The following is a 23,029-nucleotide window of genomic DNA, read 5'->3' as shown; positions in this document are numbered from 1 at the left end:
AGGGAAAAAAAGATTTCCACCTTATTGTTCAGCAGCTGGAAAATTGTTGTCATCTGTTCTGCCTTCCATTTGCTGAGAATGGAAAAAAAATGTGGAAAATTTGGGGAAATAAATCTCAATACCCTCATAGGACCTCTCTCCCCTCCCTCTCTGGCCCTTGCATCCCTGCCTCTCTGCTCAGGGCTCAGTTTCACCTTACTCCCAGGTTCTCTCCCTGCTTCTCCTCAGGGCACTGGGGCTGCCATGGATTTGGGACTGGGGCTGGGCTGGGCTACCCTGGGACTGGGCTGGGTTGGACTGGGACCCGGCTGGGCTGGGCTGGGCTGTGCTGGGACTGGGCTGGGCTAGACTGTGCTGGGTGAGAGTTGAGCAGGGGCTGGGGCTGGGGCTGGGGCTGGGGTTGGGCTGGGCTGGCCACTTTTCCTGACTCCCGGCCGGTGGGAGTGGAGGGCTTGGGAAGCCACCGTGATGTCATTCAAGAACTGCATAGCTGCAGGATGATAAGTGAAGCCCTGGGGACCCAGCTGGCTGAAATTACAGACAGAGTTTTATCCCACTGGCTTCCTACAAGCCAGAGTGAGGCAGAGCAAGCCGAGCTGGGGAGAGAGCCTGCAGGAGAGTGGAGGGAGGGAGGGAGTGGGGTGTGTGTGTGTGTGTGTGTGTGTGTGTACATGGGCAGGCAGGCGGCACTGGCTCCTCCCACCCCTGACAGTCGGAGGGAGCTTGAGTAGGACGCAGACAGCACTTGGAGCTGCAGCCATGTAGGAATTATTGGGAACTTGGGGCACCAGGATCAAATCAGAGCGGGCTTCCCTCTGCTTCCTCCCTCTCCCTCCAGAGGGTAAGTGTCTGCTGGGCAGCTATTTTGCCTGTGAGTGTCCTTGTGTGGCTTTCTGCTGAACCTGGGCTGGGGGGCTGGTGCTTCTGTGCTGGGAGGGTGTGGAGGGGCAGGCTCTGTCACGACCCTACCTGGGAAGGGCTTGTGGCTGAGCAGGGCTGTGGCCCGCTCTGCTGCTGTCTGATGTGGATGTGACGGGCCTCGCGGTCCCCTTCCTGGACTTGCTTCTGGGACACGTAAGTGCCACAGTTTTCAGGGCGAAGGTGCCTGAGTTGTTGGGGGGCTGTGTGTCTGAGTTGTCCTAAGTCTTGCGGGGTAATGGTTCGTCTTGTGCGCGAATGGGGTGGGCAGAGGGAATGAGGTGGAAGCGTGGATAGCTCCGGTGAGATGTTATTCAGGACGCCCCCTCCCTGCATCTGTGGCCTGAGCTTTGGGGCACCTCCAGCGCTCACCATTCCCCACCAGCCTCCTGTGGGCTCCCATTCACGGCTGTCTCCTGACTTTGGCAGAGATCTTGGCAGCTTGACTCCCCTCTAGCCAGGGATCTCTGAGTGCCCAGGCTGGCACCCTGGCCTGGCGGAGAAGGACTTCAGCTTGTTGTGGGCTCTGGAGCTATTTTTACCATCCCGAGTGTGCCTGTGTTATCTGCTGCCTGTATAGGCTGAGGGTAGGGGTGGGAGTGCCAGGTTCGGGTTATAGCTCCAAGCTGGGGGGAACCCAGGCCAGGCCAGAGTCAGGAGGCTGGGTCTGAGAATTCACATTTGTCCTGCACGTGTGGGCTGTCCACGGCAGGGCAGATCAGTGGCCCTCCAGGCCCCTGGGCCCTCGGGACTGAAGTCAAGGTCACGATCAGGTTTTCTGCTCCTACTCCCTTTTTATGGAAGGCATGGTATGAATTCAAGTAAGATGGTATCTGGGAAAATTGCCATGGGTCCGTCCTAAGGAGGGTCCGGGGACACATTTATCATCATCGCTTGACAGAAGCACCATATATTATGTTGTCCTGAGGTTCTGGGTCCTCAGACATAGTTGGAGAATCTGTCTTCCAGCGCCTCCAGCCCTAGCCATCTTCACCTTGAAGCAGCATTAGGGGAAAGAGCACTGAACGGGGAGCCAGGAGTCGGTTTTGTACTTCCTTGCTGGGTGATCTTGGGTGGTCCTGAGCCTGCTAAGCTTCATTGTCAGCCTATAAAGTGAGGGGTGGGCAGGGAGATTAACTATTCCCCTAAGACCCTTCAGCTCTAAAAGCCCCAGGGCTTTTAAAAAGCTCTCTTGGCTGAGCTGACCTCCCGGGCCCTGGAGATCCCAGTTCTGCTGTCCCCCAGAGGGCCTGGAGCAGCGGAGGCAGCCGTGGGTGGGAGGCGCTCTATTTTTTATTTCAGTCTGAAGCTGACTTTCTCCATCTTCAAGGCCGCAGGCTGACATTCAGATTTGGGTTCCATGTGGGTCTTGGGCCTTGAGCCTCCATCTTTTTTTCTTGGACTCAACAGAATGCGGAGGTGGCCAGGAGAAGCCCAGCTGGCCCACCCTCCCTGGGTCCAGAGGCAAGCTTGTGGGTGACACTGGTGAGGTCACTTGCTTAGAGGACAAAGCCACCTGTGACAAGACTGACAGCACAACCCTGAGAAAAATCTTGTTCTCTCCTGTTCACTTTCTGAAGGTGCAGTGGCTTCCCTCTGGTGTATGCTATTAAATGGAAAGAAAAACAGGTGTCTATTTATCACTCATGGACTGGTCTGTCCCTGCCCACCGGGGCCCAAGGCCCTGTGCTTGTCCGTGTTCCCAGCGTGCACCTAAGTCTCCTGGGCTGCACTTGGCACCTGCCCTCTTTGCTGTTCAGAGGGTGTGTCTCCTCTGTGTGGCTCTCCTTCAGAGGTTCAGGGATTTCTCTTCAACCTCTAATTCTGCAGAACTTCAGAGCCCCTGCGGAAGCCCATTCCCCTTGAGAAAGTTCCAGAGCTCGCTGCAGGCTGTGGGGAACAAAGGGCTGCCTCAATCCCTGGCTGTCTGTGGGAAGGGAAGCTGGCATGGGTGGAGGCCAAGACTGTCACAGACTGAGCCCGAGGAAGTCCCTGCCACCAATGCCAGGATGTTGCAGGAGGTCGGGGTCTTCCTGGAGCCAAATGCCGGGGTTCTCCATGGGGCCCTCTCTACCCTCATGCCTTCCTCACATCACTTCCCCTGGCAGGTTAAAACCCAGTGGGGTGCTCTGAGCCACTTCTCAGGCTCCCGCAGCTGCAAAGCTTCTGCTCAGTGTGCCGCCCTGTTTCCCCTGGATGGAGTCTGGCATTCTCCACACAAGTCGTGGGTGACAGAGAGGATCTCCAGAGGCAGCACCCTAACTTTTCGATGCATATGCTGTATCTTGGGATCCACAGATGGTGTGGGTGTTCGTCAACTCCCTTATTTCACCAGATCTCCCAGGGGTCCTTGGTCTAGGAAAGTTGATGTCCACTGGGCTGGAGTGTGGCCGGAGAGGTCTGTAGGGGATGCCATGGGGTAGGCTCTGGCTCAAGGACCTCCACCATGCTCAGCCTTTGCTGCAGAATATGAGGAATACCCGTCTCTCATGTTTTGGCTGCACTGACTCTCTTCCCTCACCTTTGGGAGAAACTTGGGGTCCACCTAGAACCCCTGATTTTTCACTGGGTGGTGGTGAAAGAAGAATGTCTCAATGGCTGACAGAACTACATAAAGCTTTCTAGGCTACTCAGTGTAATGCAAGAAGCACTGATGGAACAGGCACTGTTCTCTAGGGCCATTTTGTACAGCCATGCAGGTTGCACATTGAACTTCAAGAGGCATCATTCACACAGACCGCGTTGTGGATGGCACCATCTGGGAACCCGCCCTAGGGAGAGGGAGAGACAGAGAGAGAAATAAAGGCTCTTCCTCACCGAGCTCTCAGCAAAGTGGGAAGACAGACATGGACATCAGTAATGACCATTCTGTGGGTGACTGTTGTCACAGTAAAGATGTCTTCAAGGGACAACAGGAGCATGGTAGAGGTTTACCTGAGTCTGGAGGACAGTGGGGAAGAAGTTAGATTAAGGGAAACTTCCCAGGGAAGTGTGAACTGAGTCTGAAAGTGTTTACCCAGGGGGTTGGGAGTTTCACGGGCAGGATGAGGAAGGACATTGCAGGGGAGGAACAGCATGTACAGAGGGGAAAGAGCGTATGAAGAGTTGAGTAGGAATAGAGTAGGGGTTGTTCGGGGTATTGAGGACAAGGAAGTGAGGCTTCAGAAGGTAGACAGAGGCCTGATGGGAAAAGGTCTGACATTTCCAGTGTGGGGGTTGGGCTTTGCCCTGTGGGTGATGAGAGCTGTTGAAATGTAAAGCAGGGGATGGAGAGAGGAAAAGTAGAGAGTGCTTGGATATGCCAGGTCTAGCTTAAGAGCCTTAGCTCCTGAGTGCTATGACTGAGCAAAGCTGCACACACGCACTCAAATCCTCACCTGACAGGCCCGGAGGCTGGGCTCTGAGTGGGTTAGTGGTCAATGCAAGCTGATATGGCCATTAAGATGGGAGCTATGTTTCTGAGTGTTGGTGTGTCCGGCTGCTGAGGTGGGGTGGGAGGGCACACTTCCCTGTCTCCTCTCCAGAGCCACATCCCTTGTGGCCTCCCGGGACCCAGCCCCCCCTCCTGCCCTGGTGCCTGCCCCAGCCGTAGCCTCTCCTGCCTCTTCCCATGGCTGGGGCAGAGTGTGTGGATAAGGGAAAACGCAACCAGAACTTGCTCTCTGGGCAGGCTCTTGGCCAAGCTTCACTTCTCATCAAAGCTCACCTACCTCTCAGATGCACGTGGCCTTGGATTCCCCACTCCTCCTTTTAAGGAGTTTTGCCCAGTCTGCCTCCAAACTGCCTATGTCCAGGTTAGACACGGTGCTTCTTCCTATTGGCATGGCACTGATTTTCTCCCACGTTGGGTGGTCATCACGGCTCTGGGTAATGCATTTTAATGAATTGTTATTTGCTGGATGTGGACCCAAAGGACTTTTTATCATGAAGGGATCCATCCCGAAAACCTTAATAACTCATTCACTATTCAAAACCTACCTGCTGGTCGGACAGGGAAGGGTCTGTCCTTGAGTCATCACCAATGAAGGTGACTCCTTTCTTGCAGTCGATATGGCTGGCACCTTTTATTCTTCGTGGTTGGGCCATCTGTCCTAACATCTAAATAAGCAAAACCTCTCTGCTTCTCATGAGGAACAGAAGTGGGGTTTCCTGATCTCAGAGCCCAAAGTGCTGATGAGCTGGGGTGGGTTTCTCTAATGTCCTCTAGCCATGTGTGTGCCAGGACCCCTGGAGAGCTGGCAAAAATGCAGATTCCTGGCCCCGCCCCAGGCCTCTGGGTGAAAGTCTTTGAGGATAGGGTCCTAAAATCTAGATTTTCAACAATCTCCAGAGGAGGTTCTTATGAACATCAAAATTAGAAAACAGCTGCCCTGAAACCGTGTGACTTTACCATCCCCTATTTGTTTCCTTTGTTCTTTTTCAAGTGTGTTAGATGGCTGCGTCCTTACTTTCCTGCATCCCAGCCTCGGTTGCACGGCTAGTGCCGCACACACCTCGGCACCCTTTGCTGGGAGGGAGCCTCGGGGAGTGGGTGCACACCCAAGTCAGCTGGGGATTTTCCTCAGAGCTTTCCAAAAGCGTGACTCGTGCATCTGGACTATGGTGGCCCTGGAATAAAGGTCCCGTGGTGCAATCAAGCTCAGCGTCGAGGGTGGAGTCTGGGACTCTCTGCAGCTGCTGAGAAGAGCAGGGAGACATCCTCAGACAAAGCCAGTGGGGCCATGGAGAGATTTTGGGGTTTGCAACCACCAAGAGGAATGGGCAGGGCACTGGACCTTTCAGCCCACAAGGGCAGATGTCCAGGCTCACTGGGCTTGGGGCCTGCAGCTCTCCACCTGGGGTCACCTGCAGCTTGTGTTTCTGCTTCAGTTTATCCCACTCCACTGTCACCCGTGACAATGCCCACAGCCCCCAGACATGCAGACCCCTCCCTCTAGCCTATGCCCTGTTGTTCTGGATGTCCAGCCTCCTCTCATCTGAGATGCATTCCCCCGAACTGACCACTCCCTGTGTGGCTGCTGGGACTTCAAGAAGATGGTGCTGGGAGCCCCTCAGATTAAGAGCCATAAAGCCACCTCCCCAGCCTCCCTTAAGTCCCTCTCCCATCCTCCTCTACGTAATTTCACTCCTGTCCTCTCTGTCCCCCTCTGTCTTTTGCCCTTCCTGACTTGACAGATTGAAACCAACATTGTGTTCCGGCTTCTTGTGGTCCCAGTAAAAAGCTCTAATGTGGCCGTGGTGGACGGGGAGAAGGGAATGATGAGTGTGTGTGTGCCGGAGTGGGGGATGGGAGACTTTTGTCTTGTCTCTGATGGAAGGAGGAGGGGCACGTGCTCCTCAGATCCTGCCACTATACTGGGGTTTCAGCAGAGCCCCCATGGGGGCTGGATAAGCCTGGGACCCGCCTGGGTATTCTCAAAACTTCCCTTGGATAGGAAGAGGAGGACAGCTCAGCAAAGGTGCTGAGTGGCCTGGAGGGTGCAATCTGGGGCCAAGAGACATTTCCATTTGTAGTTAGCAAATGAGTTAATTAAACAATTTACATCTGTTCGATTTTCTTACTATGCCTTAGTGGCTTGGCTATGATTGTTCCTGATGTTGTTGCTGCAAACAGGAGCCCACTTGGGAATAGATTACATGACAGAATAAGTTTAACATTGATATTTTCAAAATCGATGCAGAGTGGGGCTTGGCCGCAGAAGCAAAGAAGGGCTGAGATATCAGGTAGTCAATTCTCTGTCCTGCCTGGGGGGTGCCTTCACAGCTCTGCCGCTGAAAGCTCTCTGTTAATCATGACTGAGATGCTGCAGGGGCGTATGTGCTTTCTGATTTGAATTTGCCCCCAGTGGCTCTCACTATGGAACATGTCTAAGTGGGGAAGCCACTGGACACACCAGCCTTTGCTTTCCAGCTCCCCACTTCTCAGACCACATGAGCATGAAGTTGGGGGATGAGGAGGCACAAAGGATGGAGGGGATCACTGGCCCAGGAGCGGAATTCTGGCACCTCACAGTGTAGGCGGCAGAGGGGGTGCCCTGGCCCAGGAGGGAGCCTGCAGCTTTCTAGGGACAGTGAGAAGGAAAGCCAGCTCTTCAGATTTGAGCCAGCTGGTCCAAGGGGCTCCATCCTCGAGAGAACCACCCCAGAGATGTGAGTGCATCAGAGGCGCCTGTTTTCCGTGCTTCGCCCTTCTAGAAACAGGCAGCTGGGGTCTCTTCTTTTTTTTTTTTTTTTTTTTTTTTTTTTGAGATGGAGTCTTGCTCTGTCACCCAGGCTGGAGTGCAATGGTGCGATCTCGGCTCACTGCAACCTCTGCCTCCCAGGTTTAAGCAATTCTCCTGCCTCAGCCTCCCAAGCAGCTGGGATTACAGGCACGTGCCACCACGCTTGGCTAATTTTTTGTATTTTTAGTAGAGGCGGGGTTTCACCATTTTGGCCAGGCTGGTCTTCAACTCCTGACCTCAGGTGATCCGCCTGCCTCGGCCTCCCAGACTGCTGGGATTACAGGCGTGAGTCACCATGCCAGGCCGAGTTCTCTTTTTTGCGTAGCAAGGAGCTCAGTTTTTTGGAGGGAGCAGGCATGAAGGTTAGCCTCCCTCATCCTACAGGGAGAAGACCCCTTTACGATGATAATAGGGGGATTGGAAGAGGCAGCTGTGCCTGGTCCTGCGTCTTAGCAGCCTTTAGGGGTCTAGGCACAGGGCCAGGTTGGTGGAGATTCAGATTGTATTTTAGCCAAAACTCCTTTTCAGTTCAGACCAGCCCCTAGCCCTGGGCCCTGGGCCGCTGCAACACTCTGGTCCTGTGTTGTCTGGGGCTGGTGTTGGCTGAGGTCCCAAAGCCTTGGGGAAAACTGGGGGCAGAGAGATGGATCTGGAGAGGTCAGTAAATGAGGAGGGCATCCAGTCCCCAGGGTGTGTGTGTGTGTGTGTGTGTAGGGGTATGCAAGTGCCTGGTGGGGCATCTTTGTGCTAAGTTCTCTGTGTTGTAACATGGCTGGCCTGTGGTCTGTGTGTGTGTATGTTGATTGGGATGTTCCTGTTTTGTGGTCGTCTGATCACTTGTTTTTGGCCATGGGCTTCTGTCAGAGTGTTTATTTTTAGAGGCTGCCACTTCTGGCCTCAGGGCTGATCTTTGGGCATGGTAGGAACATTTGTATTTTCTGAAATATTTGTGGCTTTCAGTATTTATTTGGGGGTGTTCCTGCCTGTTATGTGTTTATTCTAATTTGTGTGTATGTGTGTCTGTGTTTGTGATATGAGGGAGGTGTAGCATAATACAAATTACATACTCTTGGAAGGAAATTAGCTCTGATTTTAAATCTTGGCTTTATCAGGTAGCATTGTTGGCAAATAAACAGTTTCGCCTCTCAGAGGCTCAGTTTCTCCCTTGCTGTGATCGGTGTAATACTGTCTGGCTCGGAGACGATGGCTAGAGAGGATGCGCGTGTAGACTACCCGGCAAAGTGTTGGCGTTTGGGCTGTGCTCACTGCATGGTGGTGGCCACTGTTGTTGGTATTTGTGTGCACATGTTCATGCCAGTGCTTTCTGACTGTGGTTCTTGGCATTGTGTGGCACCCAGTGCATGCTCATGCCTGGGTGTTTCTGATTTGGGTGATCTCTGTCTTTTTGTCTGGCTTGGAGTGTGACTGCTGGTGTCTGGCTGGAGCTGGTGTAGGCTTTGGGAAAGGTCTTTTTTCCTTGCTAATGGAGAGCCTGGATTAGAGTGAGGGGAGGTGCGTGTGTATGTGTGTGTGTGTCTGTTGGGGCTGGCGGCTGGGCTGCTGACTGTACAGGGTGTGAAATCACTGAGTTCCTCTGGGCGGGGAAGTTCTTCATTCCTGAGTCAGCCCTTTGGCCCCCAGCCACCCAGCGCTCACTTTTTCCTTCCAGAGAAAGTGTTGCTCAGGGGGGTCCTCTGAGCTGCCTGCAGACAAGAGGACTCTCTCACCCCTGAAGACATCTTGTTTTTGTGTTCACGATCCCTAAGATGCTTCTCCTCCTGCCCTAGTCCCTGAACCCCCTGCATCAGCACCCTATATGCTCCCCATCCTCCAGCATAGGAAAAGCGTGTCCCTTCTGACACAGGGACTGTTGGCTTGGCTGAGCCCCACCTTGGCCCGTTCTTCAGGGGCTCCTGGGCTGGCTCAGAGCGGTGGGATCAGGACGCTCGTCTTTGCAGACCTGCTGCGATCCTGCCTGGCGTACCTTCCCTGAACCCGCATCCCTTTCCTGGAGTCTTGGGTGGTATGGGCTGAGCTTGCTGGTGGAGGGGTGGGGGTCCATCAGGAGTGGGCAGTGCTGGGGAGGAGCTGGGAGGAGCCTCTGGAAATGTGGCAGTGGGCAGCATGAATGACGTTGTATCTCTGAATGGTTCTAGTGCATCCTTTGCATTGAGCTGGAGACAAATCTAGCTGAGGGCTAGCTTGTCTCAGAGAGTCCCAGCTCTGCCTTCAGCCTCCCTGCCACCACCATCTTGGGCATGGTGGGGCCCTTCACTGCACCCTACTGTCCTCCTGAGTTCTCCCCCTGCTTACCTGGGCAAAGGCTATCCTGAGGGGCGACTGGCCGTCCATGCTGATACCTCTATGGGCATTCAAGGCAGTGGCTACTCTCTTGGCGTTCTGCCTCTAATCCAGAATGGAAACTCCAGAAATCGAAGCAGGGGTGAGACTTTCTGAGGTGGGGTGGCGGAGGGAACCGAGGATGCGTTGGAAATGGTCATTCAGGAATTAGGATACTCATAATGGCAATGGTTAGGGCTCCCAGCTGTTGACCTCCCACCACGTGCCAGGAACTGGTCTCGGCACATCATGTGTCAACTCATTTATACTCGAAGCACTGTGTGTTTAATGAATATTGGCAATTTCAGATGGTTCAACTGGATTCTATTATGATCCCCATTTTATGGACCAGGAGACTGGCTCAGAGAGTTATTCATGCCTCTGGTCAGGAAGCTGGTGAAATGCCGGAGCTAGGTTTGGGACTGGAGCGATTTGCCCCCAGCGCTTCCTGTTCAGTGTTGGGCTCCGCTGCCTGACCCTGTGTTGGTGAGGCTCTGCCCCAAAGCCTAGGGTAGAGGTATTTCTGTCATCTCCCCTTTTCCCCACCTCAGGGTGCTGAGAGGAGGTTTTAGGATGCAGGGAATGGGAGCTGTTAGCTTCTTTCTCTGGAAGAGTGGATGATACCCCTGCCTCCCACTAATGTCTGCTGTCTGTTGTCTCCGTTCCGGCTCTGTCCCTTGCAGAGGTGGTGGGACACACGCAGGGGCCACTAGATGGGAGCCTGTATGCCAAGGTGAAGAAGAAAGACTCCCTGCACGGCAGCACCGGGGCTGTCAATGCCACACGTCCTACACTGTCGGCCACCCCCAACCACGTGGAACACACGCTTTCAGTGAGCAGCGACTCAGGCAACTCCACGGCCTCCACCAAGACAGACAAGACCGATGAGCCTGTCCCTGGGGCCTCCAGTGCCCCTGCTGCCCTGAGTCCCCAGGAGAAGCGGGAGCTGGACCGCCTGCTGAGTGGCTTTGGCTTAGAGCGAGAGAAGCAAGGCGCCATGTACCACACCCAGCACCTCAGGTCCCGCCCAGCGGGGGTCCCGGCTGTGCCCTCCTCTGGACGCCATGTTGTCCCTGCCCAGGTTCATGTCAATGGCGGGGCATTAGCTTCTGAGCGGGAGACAGACATCCTGGATGATGAGTTGCCAAACCAGGATGGTCACAGTGCGGGCAGTGTGGGCACACTGTCTTCCCTGGACGGGGTCACCAACACCAGTGAGGGGGGCTACCCAGAGGCCCTGTCCCCACTGACCAATGGTCTGGACAAGCCCTACCCCATGGAGCCTATGGTCAATGGAGGAGGCTACCCCTACGAGTCTGCCAGCCGGGCAGGGGCTGCCCATGCTGGCCACACGGTCCCCATGCGGCCCTCCTACTCTGCACAGGAGGGTTTAGCTGGCTACCAGCGGGAGGGGCCCCACCCAGCCTGGCCACAGCCAGTGACCACCTCCCACTATGCCCATGACCCCAGCAGTATGTTCCGCTCTCAATCCTTTTCGGAAGCCGAACCCCAGCTGCCCCCAGCTCCAGTTCGAGGGGGAAGCAGCCGGGAGGCTGTGCAAAGGGGGCTGAATTCATGGCAGCAGCAGCAGCAGCAGCAGCCGCAGCCTCGCCCACCTCCACGCCAGCAGGAAAGAGTCCACTTGGAGAGTCTTGTAGCCAGTAGGCCCAGCCCTCAGCCATTGGCAGAGACCCCCATCCCCAGTCTCCCTGAGTTCCCGCGGGCAGCCTCCCAGCAGGAGATTGAACAGTCCATCGAAGCACTCAACATGCTGATGCTGGACCTGGAGCCAGCCTCCGCTGCTGCCCCACTACACAAGTCCCAGAGTGTCCCCGGGGCCTGGCCAGGGGCTTCTCCACTCTCCTCCCAGCCCCTCTCCGGATCCTCCCGTCAGTCCCATCCACTGACCCAGTCCAGATCTGGCTACATCACCAGTGGGCATTCGTTGGGAACCCCTGAGCCAGCCCCACGGGCCTCTCTGGAGTCTGTCCCTCCTGGCAGGTCTTACTCACCTTATGATTATCAGCCGTGTTCAGCTGGGCCTAACCAGGATTTCCGTTCAAAGAGCCCAGCCTCTTCCTCCTTGCCTGCCTTCCTTCCGACCACCCACAGCCCTCTAGGGCCTCAGCAACCCCCAGCCTCTCTCCCTGGCCTCACTGCTCAGCCTCTGCTCTCACCAAAGGAAGCGACTTCAGATCCCTCCCGGACTCCAGAGGAGGAGCCATTAAATTTGGAAGGGCTGGTGGCCCACAGGGTAGCAGGTAAGAGGTATTCTGTTCTGACTCCTTCTATCCCTTCCTTATTTGGTCTTCCTGGGGGGAGGTACAGGTCCAGCCATGACCCCTAAGCAGGTGTTGCTTTCACTGGTGGGAGGAGGGTCTCTGGAGCCTACATGTTAGCCAGTTATCCCTTCCTGCATTCATTGTCTGATAGGCACCAAGTCAGACACCAAGTTTCAAAGTTCAATGTCAAATAATTCCTGCCCTCAAGGAGTTTACAGTCTAGTGAGTGGACAGGTACACAGACAGATGATTTCATTAGAGAGTAATGTGTACTGTGACAGGACAGAGGCGGGACCAAGAACCCAGAGCCTGGGAAAGCAAAGCTTACCACCTAGGGCAGTCAGGGAAAGCTTCCAGGAGGTGGTGACTTTGGGGTTGGAGTACAGACTTTCTAGACAGAGAGGAGACTCTGCAATTGCCTGTCATGCTGTCTGTCCTCAGACTTCAGTTCCTTGGGGGAGATGTGGAGAAGGCTGGAGGGAGGTCTTTATAGACTCAAATTCCCCCTTAGGCCCCACTCCCAGAGGCCATGAAAGAGCTGAGAGGGTATCCTTAAGCCCTTAGGCTCTATCTGCTGGGGCCTCTCAGGATATCGTCTTTGCGGGGAGGCCAAGGTTCCCCTTCCGAGTCAGTTTTCCTGTTGGTCTTTGCTGAGAACCAGCCCGGTATGGGAAGCAGGCACCGAGACAAAAAGCTTCTTTTCCTGTCGGAGAGTGGGCCTCTCTTTTGGGAGAGAGGAAAGTGGGACACTCAGAAGAGCTTTTGGGGAGACAAAGGCAAGAAATGGCAGCATGTCCAGGGCCATGTTGGGAGGGACAGCTGCGAGGTTCCCTTCCCACTGGTCTGAGCCTATGCCCATTCCACAAGGGTGGCTGAACTTGGCAGGAAAACCTATTGGGTGACTTTATTCTGGAGGTGAAGCCCAGACAGGGGTGGACCAGAGACTGTGGGTTTGGGTGGACCTTGTGCCAGCCCCTCAGCTGACAGGGTGGTGGGAGCTCAGCGAGGAGGAGAGGAGCCTGGGCAGCTGTCTCTGTCCTCCGCCCCTTTTCCTAAATTTAGGGGAAGCTGAGTCACCATGCCAGCTGCAGGGAGGGAAGGAGACACCCTCCCTGGAGATGGACCGTGGGTTTAGGGAAGCAGCTTGGGGCAGGCCAGCTGGCTCAGGACCTGGTGTGGGGGCACAGGCTCCCTGCTTCTGTACTTCAGAGCAGAGCAGAGTCCCCAGCTCCACTATTGGTATAATAGCTTGAAATTGGCCATTGCGGGAGTATTTACACCATGGAAATTGGCAATCAGCCTTACCTCCCATAGAGAGCTGAACTAGCAGTAACCATTCCTTTCACCTGAGCATAGGAACACAGGATGAGCAGCTCTTAACTCTAGGGATGAAACGCTCCGTGGGTGGTCCAGGTGGGCTTTGACTTCTGCCTCCTCCTGCATCTGGGCCCCTGAGATAAAGACACCCCCCTGGCTTTGTCAGCAGAGACCCTTTTCTTCTTGGTTTTATTGAGGGGAGGGGGATGGGGCTCTCTGAATTCCCTGGGAATTTAATTCCCCTCCCAATATTTTGTGAGGTTGGAGTGGTGGCCTAAAGATTAGTGACATGTTAGTCTAATGACGGGCAGGATCCAGGAGCCTTCTCTCTGGGGGAGCAGAATACATTTCCTCCCCTACAAGAACCCTTCCATGTAGCTCTCCTAGAGCTTGCTCAAGAGGAGGCCACAACCCTAATGGCCCTAGGAGGATGCCTATCTTGTAGCGGACTGCCTTTTAGCCCTTTCTCTCCTACCAGCTTTCAAGGGCTTGACTGTCAGCTTCCATATTCTGTAGCCTCTCAGGCTTTGGCTGCCATGAAATCTTAGGGAGGGAAGGATACTGTTGGGACAATGTTCCCATTCCTTAACCCTGTTTCCGTTTCCTCCATCAACTGGGAGTGACTCAGGAGAAGGGATGAAATGTATAGAGGGGACAGTTATATTTGGTTCCCAGGGCTATGAAGTTGCCTCTTTGCTTCAAGCCCTGTCATTATAACAGAATTTATGTCAGCAGGTCCTGCGTGTGTAATTTCCTTAGTAGCCTTTCAGGATATCTGCAGTGCCTGTGTGGATAAAGGCAGACAGACAAGATCAATGTGTAGAACAGTCTGGGAGGCAGGGAAGATAGATTTCAGCACTACTTCTTTCTGCTCTTTCTACATCTCCGCTGTAAGAAGCTGGAACATGTGCTTTGACATGAGTAACCTAGGAAGCTCAGATCTGTGGGAGAACCTCTTCATGGCCATGAACTTGATCTGATTTCTCCTGGCTTTCCTCCCCCAGGTCTGCCTTTTCCCCATTGGCTGTCCTCCATACCTCAGTCTCATGTCCCTGGTTTATTCCACTTTGATCTAATCACCCTTGTGCCTTATTCCAGTTTAAGTCATAGAGAATGTAGGGGCAGTTTTCTAATTTGATAAAGGGTAGGGACCAGAAACCTATAGCATGCATCACACTTTCCTGTGGAGCACTGGAAGCGTTCCTATTAGAGCCAGGGACAAAATAAGGATGTCTGTTATCACCACTTGCATCTAACATTGTATTGGATGTCCTAGCTAGTGCAATAAGACAAGAAAAAGAAATAAGAGTCAGAGTTGGAGAGTCCATTGGGTTATCTTATGTCCCTGATTGTGTGACTGGACTGATCTCAGATGTCTCTAGAGGTAGAGATTTCAGTGCATGTTGGAAATCAGATATGGATCTTATCCTTAAGGAGTCTAGAGTTTAGAAGGGGGAAAAAGAACTGGAACTTTAAAATAGTCTTTTGTAATAAGAGAGGTAAGGAGAAAGGAGAAAGCTCTGAAGGAGAGAGGTGAAGCGATCACTATCAGCTAGAGCTGGGGGAGGCAGTGTTAAGTGTGGTTTTTAAATTGAGCCTTGGAAGATGGATAGGATTTTGAAAGTAATTGGGATCACTGGGCAGAGAGGGTTCACAGTGAAGACAGGAGAGCAAAGAAAATGTTCGGAGCATGGCAAGTAGATTGAGAGCATATAGTCTCTGTGAGGGACAAGTCAGGATAGGTAGCCTGGGGGTCTGTCTCTTGATGGTCTTCAATACCAGACTAAGGAGCTTGTATCTTACCTGGCAGCACTGTAGGAAGCCATTACTGTGATTTCATAGGCGTAACATGCCATGACCGGAGCTGAGGTTCAGGATGATGTGTCTGGTGGGTCTGGGCAGGAAGGACACTACATGGGAGAGACTTCGAGCCAGGAGATGCTGGGAGCTTATTAGATAGCCTAAGTGATGTGGGGCTGGATTAGGGTGCTGACCATAGGAACGCAAATGAAGAGATGATGCCATGGATCCTGTGGAAGTAGAACCAATGCACTTATGTGTTGATTGACTGGAGTGGGTGAGGGAGAGGGTTCATCAGAAATGATTCTGAGCTCCATGAATAGAAATAGAATGATGGTTCTGTTAACAAGCAGGAAGGCAGAAGGAGGACATTGGGTGGAAGATGAAGCCTTGGTGTTAGACATGTTGAGTTTGAGGGGACAGTAGAGCCTCCAGGGAGAGATGTATGGAAGGCAACTGAACTTTGGAATTGAGCTTGAAAGAATGGGAAGAGCTGCAGGTTTTGGAATCATTCTCACAAAGGTGATGGTTAAATCTTTGGGTGTATATGAGATCTCAATGTCAGAGGGCTTGGAGAGAAAATAACTTAGGATGGAATGACCACGAAGAGAGGTAGAGGCTGCAAAGGGGCTGAGAGTGAGTGTTCGGGTGGTGGCAGGAGACCAGGACAGCATGTCATCACAGAAGTCAAGGCAGTAAAGGGTTTCACGGAGGAAGGGCAGGAGGTTAGCAGTGTCAGCCTGGAGAGATCATGAGGAGGACTGAGAAAAATCCACTGGACTTGCAAATTAGGCAACCCTGTGTAAAACATCAAAGGCATATTTTTAGTGCGTGTTGGTGACAGAAACCAGACTATGGGGGATTGAGGATGAGTGGAGAAGGAGTGAAGACAGCAAACCAACTACTCTTTTGAGTGGTTTTGTGATAAGAGGGGAGAGAGAGTGGTAGTTAAAGAGGATAGTGAGAGATTGGGGACTTTTTTGTAAATATAAGAGTCATGAGAATGTTTGTATGTAGAAGAGGAGGGGAGTAGGTTGGACATGTGGGGAGGAAGGACAAGAAAAAGAAGAGAAAGAAAGAAGTTGATAGAATAAGGTCTCTAAGGAGGTAAGAGGGGATAGGCCTAGGAGTCCACATAGGTAAATTAGGCTCAACCAGGAGGTAAGATGCCTCTTCATGAAATTAGAATAAAGGATAGATAAAGATAGAGGGAAATACTGATGTCAAGATTTGGGAGCTTGAATTGAAAACACTTGTTTTTTTTTTTACATTTTGTTCTGAGAATAGGAGATGAGTTCAAGGCTCATTCAGTCATTCATTCGACATGAACTTCTAATGCGTGCTACTTGCCAGTCTAGGCTTTGTGAAAATGGTGGCAAACAAGACAAATAAAGATCCTTGCCCTTATGGCAGAGATGGATACTAAACAAATAAGCACATATACATAGGTTATGTCAGATAGGTGGTACGTGCCATTGAGATAAAGCAGTGAGAAGTAGGGGATGGCTGGCTGCACTTTCCATGAGATGATCGGGACTGGACAGTGAGAGATGAGCCCCATGGAGCAACAAGTACAGAGGCCCCGAGGCAGGAGTGTGCCTGGTGTGGCTGGAGCAGAGTGATCAAGGGAGGCATAGCAGGACACAAGTTCAGAGAGGAAATGGGAATGGGGACAGCTTACAGAGAGTCTTCGAGGTGATTGAAAGAGTGGTGGCTTTTACTCCATATGGCATGAGAAGCCTTAGGAAGGATTTGGGCCCAAGAGTGACATCATCCGACTTGTTCTGAATTGACCAGGGTGGGCAGGATGGAAGGAGGGAGAGCAGTTAGGTGGCTGCTGCTGGGCAGTGGCCATGGAACGGGGAGAAGAGTTTGGATTGTGGACATATTTTGGAGGTGGAGCCAACAAGATTACTGATAGATTACACATGGAACGAGACAGAAAGAGAAAGGTCAGAGACAACGCTTAGGTTTGGGGCCTGAGCAACTACAGAATGGAGTTGCTCTTTATTGAGATGGGTAACAATGTACGAAGAGCAGGTTTCAGGGGAACACTAGAAACATGATTTTTGGACACATTAAGTTTGAGATGACCATGAAACGTCTGCAGAGGTTAAGGAGGAGAGGCTGGAACTTAGAGATGTGGGAATTGTCAACGTATACATGCCAGGTAAAGCATAGCACTGGGCAATGTCACCGAGGGGTTGAGGACAGGTAAGGAGAGGTCCCAAGGATGGAGTCCTGGAGCCTCCCACGTTTCGAGACTACAGATAAGAGAGGGAACCAGCATAGGAACTGGCATGGAGCAGCTTGTGAAGGAGAGGAAAAGTAACATAGCTCAAGCTCTGGGGGCCAGGGCAGGGGCAGTGTTGACCACTCATGTGGCCCTGTGGTGTGAAGGTGGGTTAGGAGTCAACAAGGGGCAAGGAAAGGATAACATAGCATGTCCTTCTAGTACATCTGAGAAGGTTCATCTTAAGGACTTTTCTGGTGATGACCAGGAGCTGGGGGCCAGAGCAGAAAAGCACAAAGTGTTCCCCAGGAAAGAGGATCACTCAGATGGCTGTGGTAAGGAGCCAGAGTGTGAGAGAGGGTGACCCTTGGGCTCAGGCTGGGTGTGTTACCTGGGTCCAGGGAGAGGCAGGTGCCCAGGAAAAGAGGGGTGGTGCAGGGACAGGCCTGCTGCCTATGGGAGCAGGTGAGGGACATGTGAAGTCTCCTGGTCCCATGCTGGCACCTTTGCTTCCACCCTGGGGTTAGAAGAGAGGGACACACTGTGGTGCTGGCCAGCAGGAAGTCCATCTGCCTTTTAGAGAAGCAGGACCTTGGATCCCCCTCTCTTCCTGTCTGACACCTTCCCCATCTCCCTCCAGTGTATGCCCAGATCCCAGAGTCAAAACACCAACTAATCTTGATTTTCTCTTTGTTTTTGTTTTGTTTTGTCCTGTTTAATGCCCCGTCCCCTTCATTCTCTGTGTTTCCCATGTCCATCTGTTCCCTGTGCTGTTGGTGGGGTGCCTGCCTTGCCCCATATCCTCCCTTCCTGCCTGCCTCCCACTCCTGCTGGCTCCCCTGGGGTGGGGGTGGGCAGCATACAACGCCAAGCTGCAGGGCATCGGACACAGTGGCAGCTTCCTGCCCCCTCCTCGCCACCGGCTCCGATCTTCCTCCCTCTCTGGTGGGTGGCTCTCCTTCCCCCTTCTGCCTTTCCAGTTCTTTGGCCCACTTTTGAGCATCAATTTCTCTCTTTTTCACTCCTTCTCCACGTGCTATTCCTTCCAAACCTTTCCCACCTTCTTCCTTCTCTCCTCTGTCTTTTCTTCTCCCTCTTCTGTTGTTCTCTGGTTTCCATCTGTTTCTCCTTCTCCTCCCCCATTTCTCACTATCCTCTCTTCTGTCTCCTCACTTACTTCTCCATCCCTCCTCTCTCCAGCCCTCTCTCCCTCCTCTCTGCATGAGCCAGAGCTCACGTCTGCATGAACATGGGCCCCACGCTAGCCTTAGCCTTGCCTGCTGGGAACAATGTCTGGAATGACTAGACTAACATTCAGAGTCCCCTGCGGAGATACAGGCCTTTGCAATGAGGGTGCTCGGTGAGGGCTCCGGACAGTTCAGCACTCCGGCCACCCTGGCCAGACTGCCTGGGCTGCAGGGCTAGGTCTCAGCAGGAGCCAGGCTGAGCTTTGCTTGGGGCCACCAGACACAACATAGAGTGGTGCCCCAGCCCCTGCTGCTCTGTCCACTCTTGAGCATGGCACATCCTGGGGACAGCATACCCCTTTGGTCCCACTCCTAATCTCTGATCCCATGGCTAAGAGTCAGAAGCCCTGGGTTGGGGTCCTGGCCCTGCCTGAGACCACCTCTGTGACTTTGGGCAAGTCTCTTAACTACTTAGAGCTCAATTTCCCAATCTGAGAAGTGGACAGATGATAGTCCTGTCCTGTTGTGTATTTTGCACGGGGTTTGACATGCCCTGGACCTCGTGGATGCTTCATTGGGGTCACGGTGGTTCATTTGAGAATGATGCCATCCACTAACATCTACCTCTGACCTCTGGGACACGCAGGCCCTTAGGCGTTGAGCCTGGGCCAGGGAATCACCTCTTCCTTCCCCTGCTCTTCTGACCCTGGAGGCTGGGTCAGGGAAGATGCCGTGCTCAGGCTTGCCCCACACCATGGCCCTGAGCAGCTCCAGGAAAAGGCCTAGGGGTGATGGGAACTGTTGATTCCCAATAGCAGTATCTGGTGCCTCCATGGCCCCTCCTTCTCCCAGTCCAGGGATGATCAGGAGATGGCTCTAGCAGACTGCTCCCTTCAACCGCCCCTCCCTCCTCTCTTCTCCCTCTGCCCTTCTCTCAGCCCAGTGGTGGGGAGTGCAGTGTTCAGCAGGGCCTGGGTAGGGGCAGGTTCTGGGATGGTGGGCCTGCCTTAAGGGGAGCTGGCATGGCTTGCCCTAGGGCTGCTAGTGTGATCGCCGTGTGGCTTTCTGGTGCCCTGGCCCAGCAGGTGGCCCTCGCTTCCGGAGCCCCAGGCATGCTGTCGGACGCCCAGCCCTGCCACCTGGAGCTGAGGAATCCAGTCTTTTGGAAACTGGAAGACTGGAAAGAAGAGCTGGGTCTGTGAGGGTGGCAGTGGCCAGTCTTGGGGGTGCAGAGGAGGCACATCATGAAGCCTGACACCAGCGTACTTGTCCGCGTGATCCAGGGGCGGCGGGCAGCAGTGCTTTGCCAAAGTACATGTATTGGTCTGTGTCAGGGCTACAGCTCCCAGAATTGCAGGGTGTGTGAGTGTGCGTGTGAGTGTGCGTGTGAGTGTGTGTGTGTGTGTGTGTGTCAGATGAAGGGATTGCCTCCAACAGTCCGCCCCACGCTAGGGGAGCCTTGGAGTGAGCTGTTGTCCAGCACAGCACTGTCCTGGCAGCAGAGTGACGCCTCCCTGGGAAGGGGGCTGCTCTGGTGTTGTGCTCCTCAGGACTGGGGGCCTGTGTGGAACCCTGGGGCCAGGGTAACTTCTCATCCTGGCAGGGCTGTGGGGAAGGCCTGATGCCCATGTATGAAGCAGCCCTTAGAGGACCCCCAGGGCTCCTTGAACATAGGGTGTTAGGATCCTAAAGACACTTTGTTGTCTTAAGGGCACCCCAGCCCTCTCAGCTTCCTGGGAGCTTCTCTTCCTTTCTTCCTCTGGCCACATGGCCTTCTGCTGGGATAGGGGCTGGCCCTAGAGGTTCTGAGGGTGACCCAGTGGCCCCACTAGGTACCCCCATCATCCCAGTGTCCTGCTGCCATTTCTGTTAGGCTGTGTGTATGTGTGTGTGTGTGTTTGTGTGTGCACATGCAAGCATGCACATGTGTGTCTGTGCAAGGCACCTGCCTCTGCCTGGGTGGGTGTAGGAGACGGAGGCCCTGAGAGAGAGAATGGGGCCAAAGACTGAGAAAGTCCTGGGGTGGAGGGTGGTGGTGAGAGGGAGGGAGGTGGGGAGAGCAGGCCTGTTTTTGTTATCGGTCAGCTTCTGGGACGTGAGAGGGTGTTCTCTCCCTGACACTGGCTGTCAGCTTGTGTCCAGACACCCCAGCTTGGCTAAGGAACAATGGGGCTCTCTTCTCTCCCCTCTGCCACGCCAGTCTCCCCTCCCATAGAGCAAGACAAGAGAGAGGGAACATGTCTCTCCAGACACTCCAGGCAGATCTGGGCTTGCCAAGGGGGACAACAGTGGGACACTGTGTTCAAAGAATGTGAGTGGCCCTGACTGGCCATTGGTGCCATGGGGCCATTGGTGCTCTTCAGGGGGAGGGGCTGGCCCCGTGGGAGTGGAATGCAGGGTCTTCCCCCTTCCGCAGAGGGAGGTGCTGCCCTGCAGCTCCTTAGCTCTTTGGAGGTCATTCCCTCCATTTCCCTGCCTCTGGTCAGAACATGCTCCCACGTGCCATTCTGGTGGTGATGGAGAGAGGATTGGGAAGGTGCAGCTCACCTTCAGATGGCTGACTGCCTCATGCCAGGATCTCACATTCTCTACGGTTGTCAGGTGCCCCCTGCACCCCAGGCTGCTGCAGGCATCCGTGGCCCCTGAACGTGGAGAAAGCTTTGGGAAGTTTGGGTAGAATGTTCTTGGTTTTTCCAGGAGATTCGGTGCCTCAAATGCAAACAGATCTATTTTTTAAGGGCAAACGTCAGATCCCCCAGCAGGGAAACTGGCCACACCTTGAAAAGGCAGAGGGATCTGCCAGAAAGAGCTGCTGGGGGCAGAGGAGCCCGGAACTGAGACCAGCCCTAATGCATTTCTTTTAACCTTGGGGCTGAACTCAGTTCCAAACCCCAAGAGCGTTTCCCAAATGGGCTTCTTCTGTCACAATTATTGTTAGAAAATCAATGGCTATGTCTGTTTCTCTCTAATGTTTTTGCCAGGAATGAAACCAGTGGCAGTGTTGGTCCAAGCTGCCCAGGAGACCTGAGTGGGATGGGGGCTCTGGGGAGCTAAGGCCTGGGAGTGTGGGGTTGCTGCAGGAAGCAAGCTGCCCACCCTTCCCAAAACCACACTGCTCTTTTCTCCAGGTAGATGCTCCTGGCAGCCCCTGGCTGGGTCCAATGGGACTCCTATTTTTCTGTTCTGTGAATAAGGGCTCTTCAAGGCACGGGGCTTATTTGCTTTAAGTGGAACAGTTTGTAAGTGGCAGAGTGAGGTCAGCGTCCAGTTTACTGTCCCCATCCTGGGTGCTATTTTCTTAGCTGAGATGGCAGCAGGGCTGCCCCTGATTAATAAAGAGCCCAAAGCGGAGACTCAGGGCATCTCTCGGTACCTTCTGCATTTGATGTGCAAATGCCGGTCCTGCTGCTCTCCCGACGCACCCCCCACCCCCGATTATGGGAGCCCCTGATTATGGGACAGTATGAGGGCGTGTCTCAGAGCGGCTTTGCCTATGTGAGTGTGAGTGTGTGTCTGCCCGTAGGCTTGGCAGCCGGCAGCCTGCTGTTCATGACAAGTAGGAAGTCTTCACAGGTGGTGCTGTTTGTGGCAGCCTTTGTGGCTGTGCCAGACTAGGGGTGCTGGGAGGCGCGCCTGGGGACATGCAGTCCTCACTGTGGATGGCAGAAGATGTTTCTGTCTGAACGAGGGTGATTTCTGCTTGGCTGTACTGGCACATTCCTCGGGGCTGGCAGTGTGTGTGCATGTGTGCACATGCACTGACCCATGTGACCTGGGGCCTTTGGTAAGTCCTAGCGGTGGTGAAAGCAGGGCTGGGAATCTCTTCCCAGAAGATATTCAGGACCAGAAGCCCACACTTCAGGCTGGGTCTTGGCCTCTGGGACCCAGGAAGTGAGTTTTCTAGGATTCTGGGAACCAGCTCAATGAGGCAATGGATTCCATGCCTCAGCCCAGCTGTGGGAAGAGGGAGTGGGAAGGAAGGAGGGTGAGATTAACAGCATCCCCAGGCCTGTGGAATGGGATTAGGATGGGAAGTACAGAAAAGCAGATGGAGCACATGACTTCTCTCTGCCTGCTCTTCAGCTGGGAGGGACACGGTGGGATCTGCCGCCATCTTTGGGGCGGGGAGCCAAGGGGCCAGTATAAGGGGAGTTGGTAAGAGGTTCAGTGGTACACCGGATGAAATTGGGGAACCCCAGAGAAAGCCAAAATTATCCCAGAGGCCAAGTGGGGCCGGGGACTTCGTAACAAGGCTTAGTCATGTCTTTGTTTCTCCTTGGGAGCACCATTTGCAAGATGATGCAATTTAGCTCTTTCCAAGAGTTCTTCCCCACAGGCTTGATGTTGCTGGTTGGTTGATGCAGTTGCCTTGGAGACTCTCTTTTCCCTCCGCCTCCCCTCCCTTGTCTGGAAGCTCTGGCCCTCCGCCCCCAGGGGTTGGAAGTAGTTGACATCTGTTTCTTGTATCAGTCCTTTGTGTTCTTGGTCTCAGCCCTGTGTGGAGAGATTCCTGGTGAAGTCTGAGCCAATCTAAGCAGATCCCCTCTCCTGCAGAGAAAACCTGGGGTGTGAACAGAGTTGGGCCCAGGAGGGCTGAGGGGAAGACACTGGGGGATGGCAGGCCAGCCCCAGCTTGGCCTCTGAGCTAGGAGGCACTGCCTTCTCTGAAGGGATTAGGCCGATGGATCATTTCTTACACAAAACGCTCATTGTCCTCTACACCCTGCT

At 53.7% G+C, this 23,029-nt stretch overlaps 1 protein-coding gene across 17 annotated transcripts in view; it reads left to right on the top strand.

The window, feature by feature from the left end:
- The window catches only part of TNS1 (tensin 1), a 205,649-nt gene that overhangs the window by 144,456 nt on the left and 38,164 nt on the right, over positions 1–23,029 (top strand). For 12 of the 17 annotated variants that reach the window (XM_021923974.2, XM_031651501.1, XM_031651502.1 and 9 more), the window contains 2 exons: positions 10,166–11,743; positions 17,973–18,059. In XM_021923974.2, coding sequence (XP_021779666.2) covers positions 10,166–11,743; positions 17,973–18,059 — 1,665 coding nt within the window. The remainder of the gene's footprint in view (positions 1–10,165; positions 11,744–17,972; positions 18,060–23,029) is intronic. The other 5 variants (XM_031651507.1, XM_031651508.1, XM_031651506.1 and 2 more) reach the window with 1 other exon arrangement.

The sequence above is a fragment of the Papio anubis genome, chromosome 10 (genome assembly GCF_008728515.1).
Source record: "Papio anubis isolate 15944 chromosome 10, Panubis1.0, whole genome shotgun sequence".
In the NCBI taxonomy this organism is placed as follows: Eukaryota; Metazoa; Chordata; class Mammalia; order Primates; family Cercopithecidae; genus Papio; species Papio anubis.
The sequence above is the reverse complement of the archived record's forward strand: the minus strand, read 5'-3'. Positions and strand labels throughout refer to the sequence as shown.